At 46.4% G+C, this 23,194-nt stretch overlaps 1 protein-coding gene across 6 annotated transcripts in view; it reads left to right on the top strand.

Moving 5' to 3' along the window:
* Window positions 1-23,194, top strand: part of ARHGEF18 (Rho/Rac guanine nucleotide exchange factor 18) — a 251,495-nt gene that overhangs the window by 222,019 nt on the left and 6,282 nt on the right. For all 6 annotated transcript variants that reach the window (XM_069977931.1, XM_069977932.1, XM_069977930.1 and 3 more), the window contains 3 exons: window positions 7,698-8,159; window positions 8,392-8,728; window positions 12,966-13,088. In XM_069977931.1, the coding sequence (XP_069834032.1) occupies window positions 7,698-8,159; window positions 8,392-8,728; window positions 12,966-13,088 (922 nt within the window). The remainder of the gene's footprint in view (window positions 1-7,697; window positions 8,160-8,391; window positions 8,729-12,965; window positions 13,089-23,194) is intronic.

Below are 23,194 nucleotides of genomic sequence, written 5' to 3'. Positions count from 1 at the left end.
AAACATGACAGTTACGCTTTAAGCCCCTATTAGATGGGGCGACTGTGAAGAGCAAACGAGCGCTGTCAGTGCTCGTTTGCTCCCCACTCGCTGCTGCTGCTATTACGCATGGCGGCAGTGAGCGGGGCAGCTACCCGGGTGATCGCTAGATCGTCTGGGCAGCCCATAGGGGATAGTGGCAGTCTGCTGCCGCCGCTCTTATTCCGTGGATCGACAGCAGCAGATTGTTGCTGTATGAGTCGTTTGTCTTTGAAAGTGTTGAAAGATAGCCGACTACAATGATCAGCCGACATCGTTCATGTCGGCTGATCATTCCCTTCTATTACACAGAATGATTATCGACCGAATATGGCTGATAATCGTTCTGTGTAATAGGGCCTTAAAGGAGTTAATGTTTGCTTACATAAGAGGTAATGACTACAGTGATGTTATATCTGTTTACATGAAGTGAAAGCGCTGGCAGAGACATCAGATTTCCAATGTAAGATAACTCCATACTGTGCTTTAACCCCTTAGGGACCAAGCCTGTTTGGGCATTAATGACCAGGCTCATTTTTCAAAATCTGACCTGTCTCATTTTATGCGCTTATAGCTCAGTGATGCTTTAACGTATGCTAGCGATTATAAGTTAGTTTTTTCGTAACATATGGTACTTTATGTTAGTGGCAAAATTTGGTCACTGGCTTGTCTGTTTTTTGTGAAAAACATCAAAATATAATGAAAAATTTGAAAATTTTGCACTTTACGAACTTAGAAATTCTTTGCTTCTAAAAAAAAAAAAAGGCACATGACAAAAATTAGTTACATTATCACATTATCAATATGTCCTCTTTATTCTGGCTTCATTTCGTAAATATATTTCACTTTTTTAGGGTGTTACGGGGCTTAGAAATGTATCAGCAAATAATCAAATTTTCATGAATTTTCCAAAACTGATTTTTTTAGGGACCAGTTCTTTTTTTAAGTTGATTTAGGAGGCTTGTATACTGGAAACCCCCATAAGTGACCCCATTTTGGAAACTAGACACCTTAAAGAATTAATCTAGGGGTATAATGAGCATTTTAACCCTACAGGGGCTGGAGGAAAGTATTCACAATTAGGCCGGAAAAAAATGGAAAATAGAAATTTTCCGATAATATATTTGTTAAGATTAAAGTATCTCATTTTCATAATAAACATGAGAGAAAATGCACCCCAAATTTTGTAACGCAGGTTCTCCTGAGTACAATGGTACCCCATATGTGGGCGTAAACCACTGTATGGGCACACAGCGGGCCTCAGAAGGAAGGGAGCGCCAATTAGCATTTTCAGTGCATGATTTTTCTGAAGACGTTTCTAAACGCCAGGTGCGTTTGCAGTGCCCCTGTAATGTCTACAGAATAGAATCCCCCCCAAAAGTCACCCCATTTTGGAAAGTACACCCCTCAAGGAATTCATCTTGGGATGTGGTGAGCATTTTGACCCCACAGGTATTGGAGGAAAGTATTTAAAACTAGACCGTAAAAATGAAAAAGATTGAATTTTTAGAGAAAAAGCACCCCAAAATTTGTAACGGAGGTTCTCCTGAGTACAATGGTACCCCATATGTGGGCATAAACCACTGTATGGGCACACAGCAGGGCTCAGAAGAGAAGGAGTGTCATTTTAGTTACAGGCAATATGTGGGTGTTTACTGGTTATCTGGGGTGGTAATAGACAATCTCGGGGTGTTTACTGGCTATCTGAGGTGGCAACAGGCAATCTGGTGGGGTTATGGGCAATCTGGGGTGGTTACGAGCAGTCTGTGCCAATCTGGGGTGGTTACGGTCAATCTGGGGTGGTCACGGGCAATCTGGGGTGGTCACGGGCAATCTGGGGTGTTTACTGGCTGTATGGGGTGGTTATGGGCAATCTTGGGGTGTTTACTGGCTATCTAGGGGTGGTTACTGGCTATCTGGGGTGGTGATGGGCAATCTGGGGGTGTTCACTGGCTATCTGGGGTGGTGACGGGCAATCTGGTGGTGTTCACTGACTATCTGGGGTTGCAACGGGCAATCTGGGGTGGTGACGGGCAATCTGGGGTGGTTGCGAGCAATCTGTGGTGGTTACAGGCAATTTGGGGTAGTTACAGGCAGTCTGTGGCAATTTGGGGTGGTTACGGGCTTTCTGGAATGGTTATGGGCTATCGGGGGGATACGGGCAATCTGGGGAGATTACGGGCGATCTGGGGAGATTACGGGCAATCTGGGGTGGTGACGGGCAATCTGGGGTGGTTATGGGCTGTCTGGGATGGTTATGGGCTGTCTGGGATGGTTATGGGCTATCTGGGGTGGATACAGGCAATCTGGGGTGGATACGGACAATCTGGGGAGATTACAGGCAATCTGGGGTGGTGACGGGCAATCTGGGGTGGTGACGGGCAATCTGGGGTGGTGACGGGTAATCTGGGGTGGTTACAGGTAATCTGGGTTGGTTACAAGTAATCGAGGGTGGGTACGGGTAATCCAGGGCACTTGACTTTGGTGACAGGTGTAAAAAAGTGCCGGCACCATTTGGAACAAGCGATCAGTGGTATATTATTATTATTATTATTATTATTATTATTATTATTTATTTATAAAGCGCCCTTAGTTCCAGAGTGCTATACAATAGATAGACAACAGGCAGGAACAATACAAGATCAGAAAACATTACATGATGGCAAAAGACAGACTGGTACATGGGGAAGAGGACCCTGCCCGCGAGGGCTTACAATCTATAGGGTATAGGGAGAGAAACAGGAGGTAAAGTGCATCCAGTCAAGTGTGATGCAGAGTTATTGTATGTTGTAGCCTAGTTTGAAGAGGTGGGTTTTCAGGTTACTTTTGAAGGACTTGATGGTGGATGAGAGACGGATGTGTCGGGGTAGCAAGTTCCAGAGTATGGGGGAGGCTTGGGCAAAGTCTTGGAGGCGGTTGTGCGAGGTACGAACAAGGGGGGAGCGGAGACGGAGGTCACTGGAGGATCGAAGGTTGCGTGAGGGACGGTAGCGGGATATCAGGTCAGAGATGTACGGAGGGGACAGGTTGTGGATTGCCTTGTATGTCATGGTCAACAATTTAAAGTGAATACGTTGGGCAATGGGGAGCCAGTGGAGGGATTGGCAGAGGGGAGAGACTGAGGCAAAGCGAGGGGAAAGGTGGATTAGTCGGGCGGCAGAGTTAAGGATAGACTGGAGGGGATCAAGGGAGTTAGATGGAAGGCAAGAGAGGAGGATGTTACAGTAGTCCAAGCGGGAGATAATGAGAGCATGGACCAGCAGTTTGGTGGAGTCAGGGGTGAGAAAAGAGCAGATTCTGGAAATGTTTTTGAGGTGAAGGTGGCAGGAGGTGGTCAGGGCCTGAATATGTGGTTTAAAGGACAGGGCAGAGTCAAAGGTGACCCCAAGGCAGCGGACTTGGGGGACAGGGGACAGAGTACAGCCATTGATAGTGATTGACAGATTAGAAGGCGGGGTGGAGCGAGATGGGAGAAAAATAAGTTCTGTTTTGTCCATGTTGAGTTTTAGAAAGCGGGAGGAGAAGGAGGAGGATATGGCCGATAGACACTCTGGAATCCTGGATAGCAAAGAGGTGACATCCGGACCAGAGGGGTAGATCTGAGTGTCATCGGCATAAAGATGGTACCTGAAGCCATGGGATTCTATGATATGTCCCAGGCCAGAGGTGTTGATGGAGAAGAGAAGAGGCCCGAGTACAGAGCCTTGGGGAACACCAACAGTTAGGGGACGAGGAGAGGAGGTGGTGTGGGAGTGGGAGACACTAAAAGTGCGGTTGGAGAGGTAAGAGGAGATCCAGGAGAGAGCTAGGCTAGTGACACCAAGGGATGAGAGGATTTGTAAGAGGAGAAAATGGTCAACTGTGTCGAAGGCAGAAGATAGGTCAAGGAGAAGGCGCACAGAGTAGTGGCGCGAGGTTTTGGCAGTCAGCAGGTCATTAGCCTCTTTGGGGAGGGCAGTTTCTGTGGAGTGGTGGGGGCGGAAACCAGAGTGCAGGGAGTCAAAAAGCGAGTTGGATGAAAAATGGGATGAAAAATGGGAGGAAAGTTCATGGTAGACATGTTGTTCCAGGAGTTTTGAGGCAAAGGGGAGAAGCGAGATGGGGCGGTAGCTGGATAAGGAGGTAGGGTCAAGGGATGGCTTTTTGAGGATGGGTGTGATGGTTGCATGTTTGTATGGAGATGGGAAGATGCCAGAAGTTAGTGATAGATTGAAGAGATGGGTAAGTGCTGGGACAAGTGCTGAGGAGAGGTTGGGGATAAGGTGGGATGGAATAGGGTCAAGTGCGCAGGTGGTGAGGTGCAATGTGGAGAGTAGTTTGGAGAGATGTTCTTCTGTGATAGTGGAGAGGTGAGTTAGTGGGGACGGGCAGTAGACAGGCATGAGGGGGGGCTGAGGGGACTGTGAGTTGAAGCTTACTCTGATGTCGTCGATTTTCTGCTTGAAGAATGTGGAAAAGTCCTCAGCAGAGATGAGAGATGTGGGGGGCGGAGAAGAGAGTTGAAGGTGTTAAACAGTTGCCTAGGGTTATGAGATAAGGAAGATATGAGGGAAGTTAAGTAGTCCTGTTTAGCAGAGGTGAGGGCAGATTTAAACTCAAGGAGTGCTCTCCTGTATGTTTGGAAGTGTTCCTCAGAGTCAGTCTTCTTCCAGCGCCGTTCAGCAGCTCTGGACACTCGCCTTAGTTGTTTGGTTAGGTCGGTGTGCCAGGGCTGTCTGTTCGTGCTTCGTGTTCTCTTTTTCGTGAGAGGGGCAACAGAGTCGAGGGCTGAGGTTATTGTGGAATTGTAGAAGGTTGCGGCTGTGTCAGTGTCGTTCAGAGAGTGTATGGTGGAGAGAGGCAGAAGGGAGTCAGAGAGTGTTTGAGTGTTGAGGTTTCTGAGGTTCCTGCGAGGGTGGGCAAGTTTCTGGACTGGGGGGGCAGATGAAGAGAGGAGAAACGAGAAAGTTAGGAGGTTGTGGTCAGAGATGTGGAGAGATGTGCTGGTGAGATCAAATATGGGGCAGAGGCGGGAGAAGATGAGGTCCAGTGTGTGGCCCTTTTTGTGAGTGGCCGTGGAGGACCACTGTGTAAGGCCAAAGGAGGAGGCTAGTGATAGGAGTTTAGAGGCGGGTGATCTGGTTGTGTCAATGGGGATGTTGAAGTCGCCCATGATGATGGTGGGAATATCTGTTGAAAGGAAATGCAACAGCCAAGTGTTGAACTGGTCAAGGAAGGTGGTTGCGGAGCCTGGTGGTCGGTAGATGACGGCCACTTGGAGGTTAGAGGGGGAATAGATACTGATAGAGTGTACTTCAAAGGAGGTGAGAGTGAGAGCAGGGAGAGGAGGGCTTGGGGTAAAGGAGCAGTTGTCCATTAGCAGCAGGCCAACCCCGCTACCCGGCTTATTGCCAGGGCGAGGGGTGTGAGTAAACTGGAGCCCACCGTAGGAAAGTGCAGCAGGGGAAGCAGTGTCAGTAGGGGACAGCCATGTTTCAGTTATGCCTAGGAAGAAGAGGTTGTGGTAAAGAAAGAGATCGTGTATGAATGTAGGTTTATTGCAGACAGAGCGTGCGTTCCAGAGAGCAGCAGAGAAAGGGACAGGGGGAGGGGGGTCAGGACGGATGCGTATGGTGTTAGAGGGGCGCCTGGAGGGCAGTGGAGTATATGAGTTCAGGTGGGGAGGGCCAGGGTTTGGTGAAATGTCTCCAGCAGTGAGAAGTAGCAGAGACAGAGACAGTAGGTGTGAGTAGGTAAAAGGGCGCGGACATTGAGAGCATTTACAGGTAAAGGTTTTAGTGTATGGAAAGAGGATAACAAGAGGGGTGAGATCAGAGGGTAATAAAGAGATTGTTACTTGGTGTGGGGAGTGGAGGGTTAACACAGAGTTTGAGGATAATGAAAGCAAAGGTGAAAGCCAAAATAAACATTGTGAGCAAAGAGAGGGAGAGGAGATGAGAATATGGCGGAGTGTTACCTTTGGTTTAATTCTGGTTTCAATTCTGTATATAGTATATACCGCTGATCACTTGTACTGGGACCACACCGGGTGGTCACCGATCATTGCCCCATGCTCTCCGCCACCTCCGGTGGTGGAGAGAATGAAGCTTTGATCATTTTTAGGAATCCATCACTGTGAACAGAGTCTGTTCACAGTGATGGCGGCGGCCATCTTGGATCAGATGGCCGCCCAGGGAGGGGAGGGTCAGTGGCCAGGTCACTAGGGTTAATTCTGGGGACAGGTGGGGGACATGTTCTCATCTCCTCTCACTGTGGATTCACGATGAGAAGAGATGAAAGCGTTCAGCTGCACTGGAAATGTCTGTTACCGGTGGCCGCCGTTTTACTGATAATAACGGCGATCGCCGGTGAGGGGACTTGCCGGGACTGACCCCACACTCTGCCCCAACCCCTCAGCTACCTCCGATAGCTGAGAGGAGGGGGCTGCGGGCATTACCGGCGCCGCTGCACTATTCTGCACCATCGCCATAAAGAGCTGATGGCAGCAGAATAGAGCCCATTAGTGATCGCCGTAAAAATCCGTATCGGCGGTCACTAATAACATAATACTTGTATTCGCTGGGTCGCTACGGTTACGGCGATACCACATTTGTATAGTTTTTTTTTAAACTATTACCGCTTTGGCGCAATAGAAACCATCTTCCTAGCAAAGACCCACAAAAACTGTCGCCGCATTGCAAGATCCATAGCGTTCTCATCTTTTGCGTGACAGAGCTGGTTTGGGGCTTATTTTTTGTGGGAAGATCTGTAGTTTCTATTGATACCAAGTTTTATATGTATATGACTTTTTGATCTCTTATGACGTATTTTCTAAAGTGGATTGATAAAATACAGCTATTCTGGTACTGTTTTTTTTATATATTTTTTACAGCGTGTGTCGTGCGATATAATTATTGATATAGTTTTATATATTGGGTCGTTACGGACATAACGATACCAAATATGTATATAATTTGTGTTTTTGATCACTTTTATGTAATGTTTTACAGTGTTTGGGGAATGTAATGCATCTTTATTATTGGGGGGGGCTGTGTTGTGTTTGGTACACATTATTTTTACTTTTACACTAGTGTAAATTACTGTACACTAGTGTAAAATACTTAGATCATTGATACAATACATTGCAGTACCTGATGTACTGCAATGTATTGTATCATGCCTCATGCTGACAGGCAATAGCCACGGCCACCCCTGTCAGCATCAGGCATCTCCATGGTGACCCCGGGGACCTTCATTAGGACCCCGGCATCACGATGGAGACATCGGGACCCCGGAAGGTGCCGCAGGACATCGCGATCCTGTAAGTGGACCTGCGGCGCCGTCCGAAATCCACCGGGACCCGTTAGATGCCGCTGTCATGGTTTGACAGCGGCATTTAACGGGTTATACTGCCCGGAGCGGAGAATCCTCTGCTCCGGGCAGTTACAGGAGGGTGTCAACGGTCACACTGACCGCTGATCACCCGACCTGCAGCCGCCGCCGGGCGGTAATTTATTCCGATGCGCCCGCCGTTAAAAGGCGTACGCATCGGAATAAAGCCCATTAGTGGCCGCCGTGAAAAGGCAGCATGGCGGTCACTAAGGGGTTAAGTGTGGATACTGTTTTTTTTTTTATTTTTATATCTTAAATATTAAAAATGAGCAAATCACAAGAATTCTCTGTGCTCTTTTCATTTTTAGACCTTAATAGCACAACAGGATAGCTTCATAGAAGTACAGAAAGAGCGTGAAAAACACTCACGACAGCAGTCGTCCAGGGGGAATTGGTTACTGGAGCAGGAGAAGCAGCGCAACTTTGAAAAACAGAGGGAAGAGTTTGCGAATGTGCAGAAACTGCAAGACCAGCTTAAACAGGAAAGACAACGGTGGGAGCGTGAGAAGAGCAGACAGCAAAAGGACATGGAAAGTACTGAGATGATGCTCCGACAAAGAGAGGAGGCCTCACGTGTTGCACAGGAGAAGATAAAGCAGGAGCGTATAGAGCTAGAAGCACAAAAAGAGGCCTATCAGCATGATTTGGAAAGGCTGCGCGAAGCTCAGAAAGCCGTAGAGAAGGAAAGAGAACGATGGGAGCAGATGAAAAAGATGAAGAAACCAGTCACTGCAGGATCTTTTACTCCTGATGTAGTGCAGGTCACATTGGTATGTATTCTCTCCATAATTAACTCTATAATAATCACAGCTTTTCTTATAACAGTGAAATGTATAAAGTCAGATTTTTCTCATACAAACACATTGCACCAAAATAGTGGGCCGCATAGGACACACAACATGCTGTGGTGCTGTGAAAACCAAAACTGATTTATAGTGGCTAAAATAAAGTAGATTAAAAGACACCATTCCATGTGACATAACCAGTGTGTATATATTTCAGGGTTTAACACATTCTGCGAGTTTTAATGGAGATGGTATGCAGAACCTAGAAGGAGGTGGTCAGCTGGTTATGAAGCCTACAGCTAAACCCAGCGCATCTGTGTCAGCCGCTGACTACCTGGAGAGGCCTGAAGTCACACGCCGGGACAGTAACTCCATGGAAACAAGACCAACATTGAAAAAGGATGTGCCTATTCATTTGTTGAGTGCCACTAACCAGATCCAGAAACAAACGTCACTCACCAAGCAGCAGATACCCACCAAGTTGGCCACACAGATAAAAAGCGGGAGAGACAAGTCTACAAGAGGAAAAGCTTCTCATCGATCAGAGAGTTCAGGTCAGTAGAAAACAGATTACCACAATCCATTCTACAGGGCGATCATGTGCTAAATCAGGCTGATTTGGGTAGATATCGCTCCATGTAATGAAATACAACAATCAGCTGATGATTGACTCTTCAACTAATTGAAGAGTCGCTACATGTAACAGGGATGACAGGGTAAAGTAAAATAATAAAGATTATACTTACCTGTACACACTTCCCGGTTTCCTGATGGCTTTTTCCCGCTGATCACAGCCACTGCTGAGACGTCTGAAGCTGCCTATACCCATTACTGGCCGTGGCTAGCTAGCTACATATATATATATATATATATATATATATATATATATTAATATATATATATATATATATATATATATATATATATATATTAATATATATATATATATATATATATATATATATTATAAAATAATTATTATTATTATTATTATTATTATTATTATTATTATTATTATTATTTTTTTTTTATTATTATTTTTATATATATATAAATATATATATATATATATATATATATATATATATAATTTTTTTTATATTTATCTCACTGTCATACTGCCATTTGCCATAAGGTCTTCCATGATGGAAACGGAAAGTAATAAAACACAGCACATCCTAGAAAATATAAATTAAGAAAATAAAAACAATGAAACTGTGCTATACTCAGTCCATGTGTTAGAGAGTCTGTGAGTGAGTGTCTGTGTGAGTAAAGGTCCTTTTACACGGAACGATTTATCGTTCGTTTTTGCACGATAACGATTGAATTTGAACGATAATCGTACGTGTAAACGCAGCGAACGATCAAGCGACGAGCGAGAAATCGTTCATTTTGATCTTTCAACATGTTCTCAAATCGTTGTTGATCGTTCGCAAAAAATTTGCAGATCGTTCCGTGTAAACATTCTTTCAACGATTTCACCTATGTGTGAGATAGGCTTAAGCGATCGCAAAAGTATCGCACAACGATTTTTCCGTACGATGTATCGTTCCTTCTAAACGCCGATCGTTATAAAAAAAAACATTGTTCATTCAAAATCGTTAATCGTGCGATTGGGCGAATTATCGCTCCGTGTAAAAGTACCATTAGTCTATGTGTAAGAGAATGTTCATCCGGCTCACCTGTAGTGTAGCCATCTTGTTAGCCCAAAGCTCCAGTCTTGTTGCCAACACTGGCTCCTGTATCCTCACACTCTGCTGTTTATGCTATTTGCAGCTTTCCTGCTGCCTCACACATTCACCATAGTCAGAAGCTCTAACGACCACAGGTGTCACTGCTGAGTACAGTCATGTGATTTAAGTAGACTTTGACTGGTTCTGGCTCATATAGCTAAGTAGTTCACTGAGTGAGCCAGACTCTCCTAATTCAATCTCTTGGCATATAGCTCAGCAGGTCACTGATCAGTTCCCTCATACATTCACTATGGGTCAGTACCTGTAACAATACCTCGAAACTTTTGCTGAGAGGAAAGAGAAACCGTCACGGAAATGTGCCACACCCCCATAGCCACGCCCCCCATAGCCACATCGCCTATTACCATATAAGAAACAAATATACAAGAAACATAACCATTATGTAAGAAACAAATATACCATTGCTGCATAACATCCACTATACCAAGACCTCAGCATTGACCATACAGCTGTAGATTAGGCTGTACACAGGGTCTGCAGACCTTATAAGTGATTATATTGCAGTTATTCAGTGACTCACAGGGGATGTCTTCTATTGTTCACTTTTATGTTTCTTCGCCATCTAGTCAACTTGAAAACCTCTCTGGCCATCTGCGAGACAAAAATTTTAGGCTTCTCTCTCCAATATCATCCTCATCTGCTTCATATAATATTAGGCCCCCTGTGTGCTGTGTTCCCATATTATATTAGGCCATTTTTGTATGCTCCCTTATAGTAATTTGACCCCTCTGTGCCCCATAATAGTAGTTTGCCCCCATCTGTTCCCCATTTGCCCTCTCTGTGCTCAAATAGGCCTCCTTTCCCCACATAGTTGTAGCCCCCACCTGTGCCTTCATATAGTGTAGCAGTCCCCATATAGTATAGGCCGTAGTCCTGTGCAGGAGCCCCAAATAGTACTGGTTCCTCCGTGCAGCAGCCCCAACAAAGTATAGCCTCCCTCTGTGTAGCCCCCACATAGTATAGCCTCCCTTTTGTAGTCCAAACATAGTATAGCCCCCCCCCCTTTGTAGCCCTAACATAGTATAGCCCCCACATGGTATAGACTACCCGTGTGGCCTCCACTTAGTATATCCCCCTTTGTAGCCCCAACATAGTATACCCCCCGTGTAGCCCCAACATATTGTAGCCCCCACAGTATAGTCCCTCTTTGTAGTAGCTTCTATGTGAAGATAACAAAAAACAATAGAATACTCACCTCTCACATCGCTCCCTCGCTATCTCTCCTCCTGAAGCTCAGATATTGGTAGCTTCCATTCCCAAGTTCAGAGACTTCTGGTGCAGGCTTCCAGCCCTGCGGCACGTGCACTATTCTCCTCTTGGCTCCGGACATGACATCACAACTGGGCCAAGCAGGAAAGGAGTGTCTGCACCGCGGTGCTGGAACAGAGAACTTCTGATGCCGGAAGCCTGCATCGGGAGTCCCTGTACTTGCAATACAGGGTCCGGCCGCGGTTCTTCAGTGTCTGGGGCAGGAGCTGCTGAGAGACCCGGTCTGTCAGTGTTATTGTGAGTGCTCACAGTGAAAGAGCCCCTGTCGGCACACGACAGCTCCCGATGCATCACCCCAAAGTAGGGACTGTCCCGCCAGATCCAGGACAGTTGGGAGGTATGCCTGTAACTACAATGTGTCACTGCTGAGCTCAGTCATATACATGTGATTGACTCTCCTGATCACATGACTCTCTTAAACTTGTGGCTCATATAGTTCATAGCTCTCTGAGAGAACTGATTCTCCTGATTCAATCTCCTGTAGCTCAGTAGGTCACAAGTCACATGATGTTCCATCACCTATGAGGCTCCTCAGGACACCGACCTGCAAGCTGTAGCAATGGAGCCTGTACTGTACTTCTCTTTAATTCAGCAGGTATCTTGATCTTATTACAATCTTTTAGCATTGTTTTTTCTGACGTTTTGCCGCCAATAGAGGATCTTGGAAAAGTGTCATACCAGAGCAGAGAATTATTCTGAAAAACTATTACTGAGCTAAAAGTTGGCAAAAATAAGGGCTCCGAGTGTAACAGAGAAGATCTGTTTCTAGTGACTTCTTACCAGTGTCCCAGAGCCCAAGATCTAATGAACTAAATGAGCCGATCTTCTGAACTACTCCTTTAAATGCACCAGATCATAATGACCTAATCCCTGAAACGAACTAGATTTCCCTTCACTAAAATATATACAGCCCTTCTGCACAATCTTCGAGCCTTATAATAGCAGATCAGCCATCGTATCAGTCTATGTAATACCACCCTAACTGTTCTATGGGCACTTGAGTTTGGCTTTCTATATGAATGCTGCAGTGAATGTGGGCAAAACATCATCAACCCATTTGACAGCTTTGGAGGCACAAGTATCACTCTGATCTCATTATTTTCATATTATAAACATATTTTTTCACAACTGTTATGTTGTAAACTTGGAAAAGACTTTTGCATCTTATTCCTTAGTTACTGTCGTTTTTTTCCCTTCAAAAATCAATAGTACAGGCGATGAAACTTGGTAATTGGGTCTATTAGGCAAATATGCCATTATCTGCATTCAAAAAGACTTTCCTCAGCCCCCCCCCCCCTCTCTCATTCACTGCTTATTATCAGGAAATCTCGTGTTGTTTACATCAGATATGCCCTTTCTAATCTATGGAGAGGGGAGGGGGCAGGAGGGAGATTAGTCACCGGCAGAGAACAAAGGATTACACAGTGGGAGCTGTGTGAAAGATGGTATTCTGAGGTCAGATAGGTCAGTGCTGACTTCAGAGGAGAGAGCCCAATGATGTAGCTGTAAATTAACTCTTTGTTGTCCTGTTTTGGTGCCTCATCTCCTTCCACCCTCCCCTCTCCATAGATAACCATGAAGACAGGGGGAAGAGCTTCAAACTGCTTTTTCATTATAAAAATGCATTTTTTTGGCTAACAAACACAATTACAAATTACTATTGATTTCTGCAAAAAAAAAAATTTAAACGCAGTGACACTTTAACTATTCAAACATCTTTCACAACTGTATTTTCACAATTATAAATTCATGTTACTGTTCATGTTAGCATCCATAGGTCACAGGCCACTTTTTCCATCCAAGCTTTCCGAGAAGGATGACAGTTCTTTGAGGATCCGAAGAGCAGCCAGTCCCGGCCTAGTGAGCAGTCACGTAGTGTTCTTTCAGCAAGGTAAACTAATGGGGAAATGGAAACTGGCATTTAAGGATAATAACTCATTTTAATTGTATTTTTCTATTAAATGTATCCATCATCTTGCTACACGACATTGTATATCTAGACTTCTTACGTTGTGTGTCTGGACTTTTCACGTTGTGTGTCAGGACTTTTCAAAAGCATTTGATACTGTGCCGCATGAAAGGTTGGGCTATAAAATGAGGTTGCTGGAACTAGGTGAAAACATATGCAAATGAGTAACTGAAGGAACATACTCTTATTGGGTAACAGTTAGGCCTTATTCACACGTCCCATGAAATTGTCCATGGTCGCGGATCCGCACTGAAGGAACATACTCTTATTGGGTAACAGTTAGGCCTTATTCACACGTCCCATGAAATTGTCCATGGTCGCGGATCCGCAACCACGGAAATTTTAGGACCCATTGAAGTAAATGTGGCCATCCACATGAACCGCGCCCCGACCCGCACCGCGGAAAAATAGGACATGTCGTACTGCGGATTGCGGCACGGGTCACCCCCAAGCCGCCCGGCCGCAGAGATGACAGAAGAGCATCTCATCTCTCTGTCATCTCATCTACTACTCACCTACTCCCAATGCTGACCGGCTTCATCTTTACCAGAAGTGGCCTGGACTACGCTACCTTCTCCTGGCAGCGTTGTCCATGCCACTTCCAGTGAGCATGTGTAGCCAGTCTGCAAGGGGAATAGGTGAGTAGTAGATGAGATGACATGAGAGCCCATCATGCTCTCCTGTCATCTCTGCGGACAGGCGGCTGTGGGGCCTCCGGCTAGGGGATCCGTGTAAATTAGCCCTTACTAGTGGGGTACCACAGGGGTCAGTGTTGGGTTCTTTTTAAATATTTTTATTAATGACCTTGTAGAGGGGCTACAAAGTAGAATCCATTTTTGTAGACTGGGTAAAGTAATCACCACAGAGGAGGATAATATATTACAGACGGATTTTGAGAAGCTGGAGTCTTCGGCAGAGAAATGGCAAAGTTTAATGTGGATAAATGTAAGGTTATGCACTTTGGAGGTAGAAATAAAAAGTTCAGTTATGTTCGAAATAATAAAACACTGGGTAAAACTGCTTCCAAAAAGGACCTGGGGGTATTGGTAGACAGTAAAATCAACTTTAGTGATCAGTGCCAGGCAGCAGCTGCCAAGGCGAATAAAATCATGGAATGGGAAGGAGGACATGGCGTGGGGATAGCGGTGGCAGAGAAGTAAACAATACCGCGTGGTGGTGGGCGAGAGAAGCCGGCTGGATTGCGCTCCTCTCGCCCGCCACCCCCGGGATTGTGCATCTCTCAGACACAGGCAGGAAGCGTGGTGTGGGGAGATGGGTTCAGAGGAGCGCAAGTGAAGAGGTGCACAATCCCGGGGGGGGGGGGAGGGGGGTTGGGGCGCTCGAGAAGATTGCAAACCTGTCGGCAGGGAGTTGCAGTGGGGAGAGAGGAGTGCGCTTCAGCGGGAGAGTGAGTAGCCAGGCACCAGCAAGGACCCGCCAGCACCCAGGCACAAGCAAAGGCATCACTGGAAGAGGAGGGATTTGGCTATGGACCACAGCGATAAAATAAAGATGGTGGCATCCCACAGAACAGAAGCTGGACAGCAGGCTCAGGCAATTTATTGAATACAGACTTGAAAGGCAGTCTGTATGTTTATAAATGGACTTAGGGGCCGATATAGAGTAAGAATAGGGACAGTGAAGATTAGGTGATTGGTTCTCTTTATAGAACCAAGACAGGTTATCAAGCTTGCTATTTAGTTTAGCAAATAAAAGATGTCTTAGCAGAGATCTGTACAAACATATGAAGGACAGTACAGAGATCTTTGTAGGAATCATTTTACTCCTAGGCCTGTCACCAAGACAAGGGGGCATCCTCTACGTCAAAAGAGAAATAAAAGGGTTTGACCACCAGCACAGACGCAGATTCTTTAACCCCTACAGGTATGTCCAGGGCTGCCTACAGCTATTCAGAGCGGGGCCGTATAGCGGGCCCGCTTAGAACCGCCGTAATCCCCGATGCCGCAAGTAGCCCGGGACCGCGGCTATTAGCGGGCATGGTCTGCACCATAATGGCGCTAATCCCGGCTCGGCACTCAATTGCTTCCGGCTGCAGCAGTTGGAAGAAATAGAGTGCCTATCTCATTGATCTGTGCTGTATAACTATACAGCATAGATCTCTATGAGAGATTAGTGTCCCCCAGGGGGGCTTCTAGTATAAGTGTAAGAAAAAAAAAAAAAAAGTGTTGTTAATAAAAAGCCCCCTCCCCGAATAAAAGTTTGAATCACCCCCCTTTTTCCATGTTATAAATTAAAATAAATAAATAAACATGATTTGCATCGCCGCGTGCGTAATCGCCCAAACTATTAGTTTATCACATTCCTGATCTAGCACGGTGAACGGCGTAAGCGCCAGAAAGTCCCAAAGTGCAAAATTGCGCGTTTGTGGTCGCATCAAATCCAGAAACATTGTAATAAAAAGCGATCAAAAAGTCGCATATAGGCAATCAAGGTACCGATAGAAAGTAAACATCATGGCGCATAAAATGACACCTCACACAGCCCCATAGACCGAAGGATAAAAGCGCTATAAGCCTGGGAATAGAGCGATTTTAAGGAACATATATTTGTTAACAATGGTTTGAATTTTTTACAAGCCATCACATAATATAAAAGTTATACATGTTACATATCGTTGTAATCGTAACGACTTGAGGAACATACTGTATATAACAAGTCAGTTTTCCCCAGGACGAACGGCGTTAAATAAAATACCCTCTAAATAAAAGAAATGCAGGGGTTTTTTTTTTTCACCACACATTGAATTTTTTCCTGCTTTTGCAGTGTACTTTATGAAAAAATTCAGCCTATCATTGCAAAGTACAATTAGTGGGAAAAAAATAAGGGCTCATGTGGGTTTCTAGGTGAAAAAATGCAACTGCTATGGCCTTTTAAGCACAAGGAGGAAAAAACGAAAGCGCAAAAATTGAAATTGGCCGGGTCCTCTAAGGGTTAATGTTAGAGCAGTGAGACTATAGAACTCTCTGCCACATGATCATGTCATGCTTTATTCATAAAATAAGTTCAAGGAAGGCTTGGATGCTTTTCTCGATAAGTGTTACAAGTTATGGGCTAGTCAAGAGGGGCTCCCCGCCCAGATGACTAGTTGCCGCCTCTCTCCCTGCCTTGCGCGGCATAATAAAACTCTTTTTCACCTTTTATAAAGCTGCACAGTAGCTCTATACTGGTTTGCTGGAAAACATTACCTGCTCCCCCCCAAGATGTACTGCATTGATGTAGTGTGAACTTGCTAAATTCATTTACCGCGGGCGGGCGCATCGGAATAAATTACCGCCTGGCGGCGGCTGCAGGTCGGGTGGTCAGCTGACACCTTCCTGTAACTGCCCGGAGCAGAGGATTCTCCGCTCCGGGCAGTTTAACCCGTTAAATGCCGCTGTCAAACCATGACAGCGGCATCTAACGGGTCCAGGTGGATCCCGGTCAGCGCCGTGGGTCACTTACGCGATCACGATGTCCTGCGGCACCGTCCGGGGTCCCGATGTCTCCATGGTGATCCCGGGGTCCTAATGAAGGTCCCCGGGGTCACCATGGAGATGCCTGATGCTGACAGGGGTGGCCGTGGCTATTGCCTGTCAGCATGAGGCATCAGGTACTGCAATGTATTGTATCAGTGATCAAAGTATTTTACATTAGTGTACAGTAATGTACACTAGTGTAAAAGTGAAAAAAAGTGTGCACCAAACACAACAAGCCCCCCAGCCCCCCCCCAATAATAAAGATGCATTACATTCCCTATACCCAATAAAACGTGACTTAAAAGTGATCAAAAACACAAATCCTATACATATTTGGTATCGTTACGTCAGTAACGACCCAATCTATAAAACTATATCAATAATTACACCGCACGACACACGCTGTAAAATAAAAAAAACAGTACCAGAATAGCTGTATTTTATCAATCCACTTTAGAAAATACTTCATAAAAGAGATCAAAAAGTCATATACATATAAAACTTGGTACCAATAGAAACTACAGATCTTCCCGCAAAAAATAAGCCCAAAACCAGCTCTGTCGCGCAAAAGATGAGAACGCTATGGATCTTGCAATGTGGCGACAGTTTTTGTGGGTTTTTGCTAGGAAGATAGTTTCTATTGCGCCAAAGTGATAATAGTTAAAAAAAAACTACACAAATGTGGTATCGCCGTAACCGTAGTGACCCAGAGAATACATGTATTATGTTATTAGTGACCGCCGATATGGATTTTTACGGCGATCACTAATGGGCTCTATTCTGCTGCCATCAGCTCTTTATGGCGATGCGCAGAATAGTGCAGTGGTGCTGGTAAGGCCCGCAGCCCCCTCCTCTCAGCTATCGGAGGTAGCTGAGGGGTTGGGGCAGAGTGTGGGGTCAGTCCCGGCAAGTCCCCTCACCGGCAATCGCCGTTATTATCAGTATAACGGCGGCCACCAGTAACAGACACTGCCAGCGCAGCTGAACGCTTTCATCTCTTCTCACCGTGAATCCACAGTGAGAGGAGATTAAAACATGTCCCCCCCTGTCCCCAGAATTAACCCTAGTGACCTGGTCACTGACCCTCCCCTCCCAGGGCGGCCATCTGATCCAAGATGGCCGCCGCCATCTCTGTGAACAGACTCTGTTCACAGTGATGGATTCCTAAAAATGATCAAAGCTTCATTCTCTCCACCACTGGAGGTGGCGGAGAGCATGGGGCAATGATCGGTGACCACCCGGTGTGGTCCCAGTACAAGTGATCAGCGGTATATACTATATACCACTGATCACTTGTTCCAAATGGTGTCGGCACTTTTTTACGCCTGTGACCAAAGTCAAGTGCCCTGGATTACCCGTAACCACCCCGGATTACTTGTAACCACCCCAGATTACCTGTAACCACCCCAGATTACCTGTAACCACCCTAGATTGCCCGTCACCACCCCAGATTGCCCATAACCATCCTAGACAGCCCATAACCATCCCAGACAGCCCATAACAACCCCAGATTGCCCATAACCACCCCAGATTGCCCGTCATCACCCCAGATTGCCTGTCACCACCCCAGATTGCCTGTCACTACCCCAGATTGCCCGTAATCTCCCCAGATTGCCAGTAATCTCCCCAGATTGCCCGTAATCCCCCCAGATTGCCCGTAATCCCCCCAGATTGCCGTATCCCCCCCCAGATAGCCCATAACCATTCCAGACAGCCCGTAACCACCACAGATTGCCCGTAACCACCCCAGATTGACACCCCAGATTGCCTGTGACCACCCCAGATTGACCGTAACCACCCCAGATTGGCACAGACTGCTCGTAACCACCCCAGATTGCCCATAACCCCACCAGATTGCCTGTTGCCACCTCAGATAGCCAGTAAACACCCCGAGATTGTCCATTACCACCCCAGATAACCAGTAAACACCCACATATTGCCTGTAACTAAAATGACACTCCTTCTCTTCTGAGCCCTGCTGTGTGCCCATACAGTGGTTTATGCCCACATATGGTGTACCATTGTACTCAGGAGAACCTCCGTTACAAATTTTGGGGTGCTTTTTCTCCCCTGTTCCTAGTAAAATAGAGAAATTTCAAACCAAACAAACATGTTATTGGAAAAATTTATTTTTTTTCATTTTTACGGTCTAGTTTTGAATACTTTCCTCCAATACCTGTGGGGTCAAAATGCTTACCACACCCCAAGATGAATTCCTTGAGGGGTGTACTTTCCAAAATAGGGGGGGGGGGGTTCTATTCTGTAGACATTACAGGGGCTCTGCAAACGCACCTGGCTCTCAGAAACTTCTTCAGAAAAATCATGCTCTGAAAATGCTAATTGGCACTCCCTTCCTTCTGAGGCTTGCTGTGTGCCCACACAGTGGTTAATACCCATGTATGGGGTACTGTTCTACTCAGGAGAACCTGCGTTACATATATTGGGGTGAGTTTTCTCCCCTGTTCCTCGTGAAATTGAGAAATTTCAAACTAAACAAACATGTTATTGGAAAAATTCTATTTTTTCATTTTTACTGTCTTCTTTTGAATACTTTCCTCTAATACCTGTGGGGTCAAAATGGTCACCACACCCCAAGATGTATTCTTTGAGGGGTGTACTTTCCAAAATAGGGTGACTTTTGGGGGGGTTCTATTCTGCTGACACTACAGGGGCTCTGCAAACGCACCTGGCGCTCAGAAACTTCTTTAGCAAAATCTGAACTGGAAATGCTAATAGGCGCTCCTTCCCTTCTGAGCCCAGCTGTGTGTCCATACAGTGGTTTACGCCCACATATGGGGTACCATTGTACTCAGGAGAACCTGCGTTACAAAATTTGGGGTGCATTTCCTCTCATGTTTATTATGAAAATGAGATACTTTAATCTTAACAAATATATTATTGGAAAATTTCTATTTTCCATTTTTTTCCGGCCTAATTGTGAATACTTTCCTCCAGCCCCTGTAGGGTTAAAATGCTCATTATACCCCTAGATTAATTCTTTAAGGTGTCTAGTTTCCAAAATGGGGTCATTTATGGGGGTTTCCAGTATACAAGCCTCCTAAATCAACGTAAAAAAAGAACTGGTCCCTAAAAAAATCAGTTTTGGAAATTTCATGAAAATTTGATAATTTGCTGATGCATTTCTAAGCCCCGTAACACCCTAAAAAAGTGAAATATGTTTACGAAATGAAGCCAGAATAAAGAGGACATATTTATAATGTGACTTACTAACTAATTTTTGTCATGTGCCTTTTTTTTTTTTTTTTAGAAGCAAAGAATTTAAATTTTCAAATCTCAGAATCGCTAGCAGACGTTAAAGCATCACTGAGCTATAAGCGCATAAAGTGAGACAGGTCAGATTTTGAAAAATGAGCCTGGTCATTAAGGCCCAAACAGGCTTGGTCCCTAAGGGGTTAAAGCGAATCTGTACCCTTTGGACAACCCCTCCCCAGACTGGTGATACCTGTGACATTGGGGTTGCAGGGCCGTTCCATGGCCTCCCTTCCCTGCACGTGCACGCTGTGCGGGGTTGGCGGTCGCTGACCGACATGGTGTGGAGTTAGCGTAGGGACCCGTGTGGACCAGAGGACCTGCGCGGTGGTACACGGGGCAATATGGCTTGATCAATTCATATACAGACACTCTGGTGTTGATTTTTAATATAGGCCTAGCGGCATTAGTATCAGCCATAGATGGGATGTGCAGCGGTTCCATTCTCTCCAGTTCGTGTTTGGCTAAGCCAGCTTGGGCAGGGCTTAGAGCATCTGTACACTAGGCCTGCCGCGCCTCTCTCCCTGCCTATCAGTTGATGTATGTCCTGCAGGAAGTGGTGTATTCTTTCCAGTCTGACACAGTGCTCTCTGCTGCTACCTCTCTCCATGTCAGGAACTGTCCAGAGCAGTAGCAAATCCCCAAGTGGTACTTTGGTGTCCAGTGTCGGACTGGGGGACCTGGGGCCCACCAGAGCAAATGATCCTTGGCGCTCACCAATATAGAACCAGTGAGTCACGACATCCTGACCCGTACTTTCCTGGATTCATCTGCATCTGTAAAAAATCTCAGAACACCCTGCATTTATACAGCTCATAGGGTATGCTGAGAGTTGTAGTTTCTGAGAGCACAATCCTTTAATAAATCACTGTGTGTAGAGGCTCCTGGTGGCTGCAATCTGGGGGTTACAACAATCAGCCCTGAAGGTCCAGCAATACATCTGTCTACAGTGGCAGTTATAGGATTGTCCTACTGTACTACTGTCGTGGTAGGGAGGTATGGGGTAATTAGGGTAATTTATTCTGCCACGCTTCAACTGACTGTCTATGTCTCAATTGTAAAATAGGGAAGTGTCGGCCGTAAGGAAATCACACCAACAACCAGTTTGGTCCAAGTTCCATATACACTCCTCTTTATTACTTCCTTGATCCATACATTTATAGGGTAGAATATAGGGGTGGTTACAATATAACATTATTACATTCCTCTTTGATCTAATTGGATTACACCAAATCTCTATTAATTTATGCATTTTCTACTGCGTAGCTTAGGCCTTTAGACTCTTGTGGTAGTAACGTTTTCTATCTTCACATATCTTCTGGACGTGACTTCCTCTATCTTCCTCTGCAAACCACCAGCATACCATTCTTTGTCCAGGACAGGAACCATTAATCTTCCATGTGAAGGCTTTGCCTTGCATAAGCAGTTACGAGCTACTAGTATATATATATATGTCTGAAGCAGTTTGTTAAGAATTATATATTGTAATGAGAATCACGTGTTAGTATATATTGTAGATTTAAATGTATATCCTGTGGGCTGCAGACTGTCAGTAAATGCTGGGAGTTGTAGTATCTGTTGTACTTGGGTCCTAGGTGCCTTATACACTGGATGCTTTGTGACATATAAGAATACATAGATCTGTGGGGGCTCAGTGTAGGGAAGTGACCCCAGAACATCACTAATAGGGGATAGAACAAAAACATCTACCATATTATGACAATACCGTGACCTCCACCCATTACACCACATAATGACTAAGGGGTCATTCACACATCCATAGAATTCAGTGTGTACGAGGTCAGTGTTCTGCAGACTGGACCTGGGAGCTCCCAGCATCAGGATTAATTATGATGTCAGGAGCTCCTACGCAGTTTAAAAGTTTGCGCTAGTGTAATGCAGTGACTGCAGGGCTGTGTCAGTACACTAGGGCAAACCATACACTGCCCCATTTAGACACTAATGGTGCACAGGCTCTGCACACTAAATAAGTGATTACAGTGCAGTTACTAATGACTCACAGGTGACCTCTTCACTGATTGCAGTCGCTCACTTTGCTTTCTTTTCCATCTGGCGCAGCCATCATCTTTTCCACACAACTCGTCTGCAAGGGAGACAGCTGGGGGTGACTGGTGGGGGTGGGGAAGGGAGGCAGCTGGGGGTGACTCGTGGGGGTGGGGAAGGGAGGCAGCTGGGGGTGAGTGGGGCAGGAGAGGCAGCTTGGGGTGAAAGGGGCTGGGCAGCCACTGGGGGTGACTGGGGCAGCTGGGGATAATGGGGCTGTTGGAGGTGACGGGTGGAGGGGGGTTAGCTGGGGGTGGCAGGAGGAGCAACTGGGTGTGACTGGAGCAGGAGGCGTAGTTGGGAGTGACTAGGGCAGAATGAGGTGACAGGGGCAGGGGAACCAGCTGCAAGTGACAGGGGCAGCTGGGAGTGACTGGGGCAGCTGGGGGGGACAGCTGGGAGTGACTGGGGTAGGAGGGGTAGCTGGGAGTGACTGGGGCAGCTGGGGGTGACAGGTTCAGGGGAACAAGCTGGAGGTGACTGGGGCTTCTGGGGTAACGGGCTGCTTGTGTGATGGGACAGGGGCTGCTGGCGGTGACTGGGGGACAGCTTGGGGTGACAGAGGGACATCTGCTGCTGGGGGACAGCTGGGGGTGACTGGGGGGTACAAGGGGACAGCTGGGGCTGCTGGGGGCGACAGGGGAATAGCTGGAGGTAACTGGGGTTGCTGGGGTGACAGATGGGGATGACGGGACTGACAGGGAGACAGCTGGGGATTACAGGGGGATAGCTGGGGCTGCTGAGGGGGACAGTTGGGGGTGACGGGGGATAGCTGAGGCTGCTGGGAGTGACGGGGATAGATGGGGCTTCTGAGGGTGACAGGGGCAGCTGGGGTGACAAGGGGATAGCTGGGGCTGCTTGGGGTGACGGATAACTGGGGTGACAGGGATAGCAGGTGCTACTGAGGGTGACAGGGGGATAGATGGGGGTGACGGGGATAGCTGAGGGTGACAGGGGTAGCTGTGGCTTCTGGGGGTGACATGGGGATAGCTGGGGTGACAAGGAGGATAGCTGGGGCTGCTGGAGGGACAGGGGGATAGCTGGGGCTGCTGGGGGTGACAGGGATAGCGGGGGTGACAGGGGGATAACTGGGGGTGACATGGGGATAGCTGGGGCTGCTGGGGGTGACAGGGCGATAGCTAGGGGTGACAAGGGAATGCTGGGGGTGACAGGGGAATACCTTGGCCTGCTGGGGGTGACAGAGGACAGCTGATGGTG

The sequence above is a fragment of the Dendropsophus ebraccatus genome, chromosome 7 (assembly GCF_027789765.1).
Source record: "Dendropsophus ebraccatus isolate aDenEbr1 chromosome 7, aDenEbr1.pat, whole genome shotgun sequence".
In the NCBI taxonomy this organism is placed as follows: domain Eukaryota; kingdom Metazoa; phylum Chordata; class Amphibia; order Anura; family Hylidae; genus Dendropsophus; species Dendropsophus ebraccatus.
This window is presented reverse-complemented; position numbering and strand designations above follow the sequence as displayed.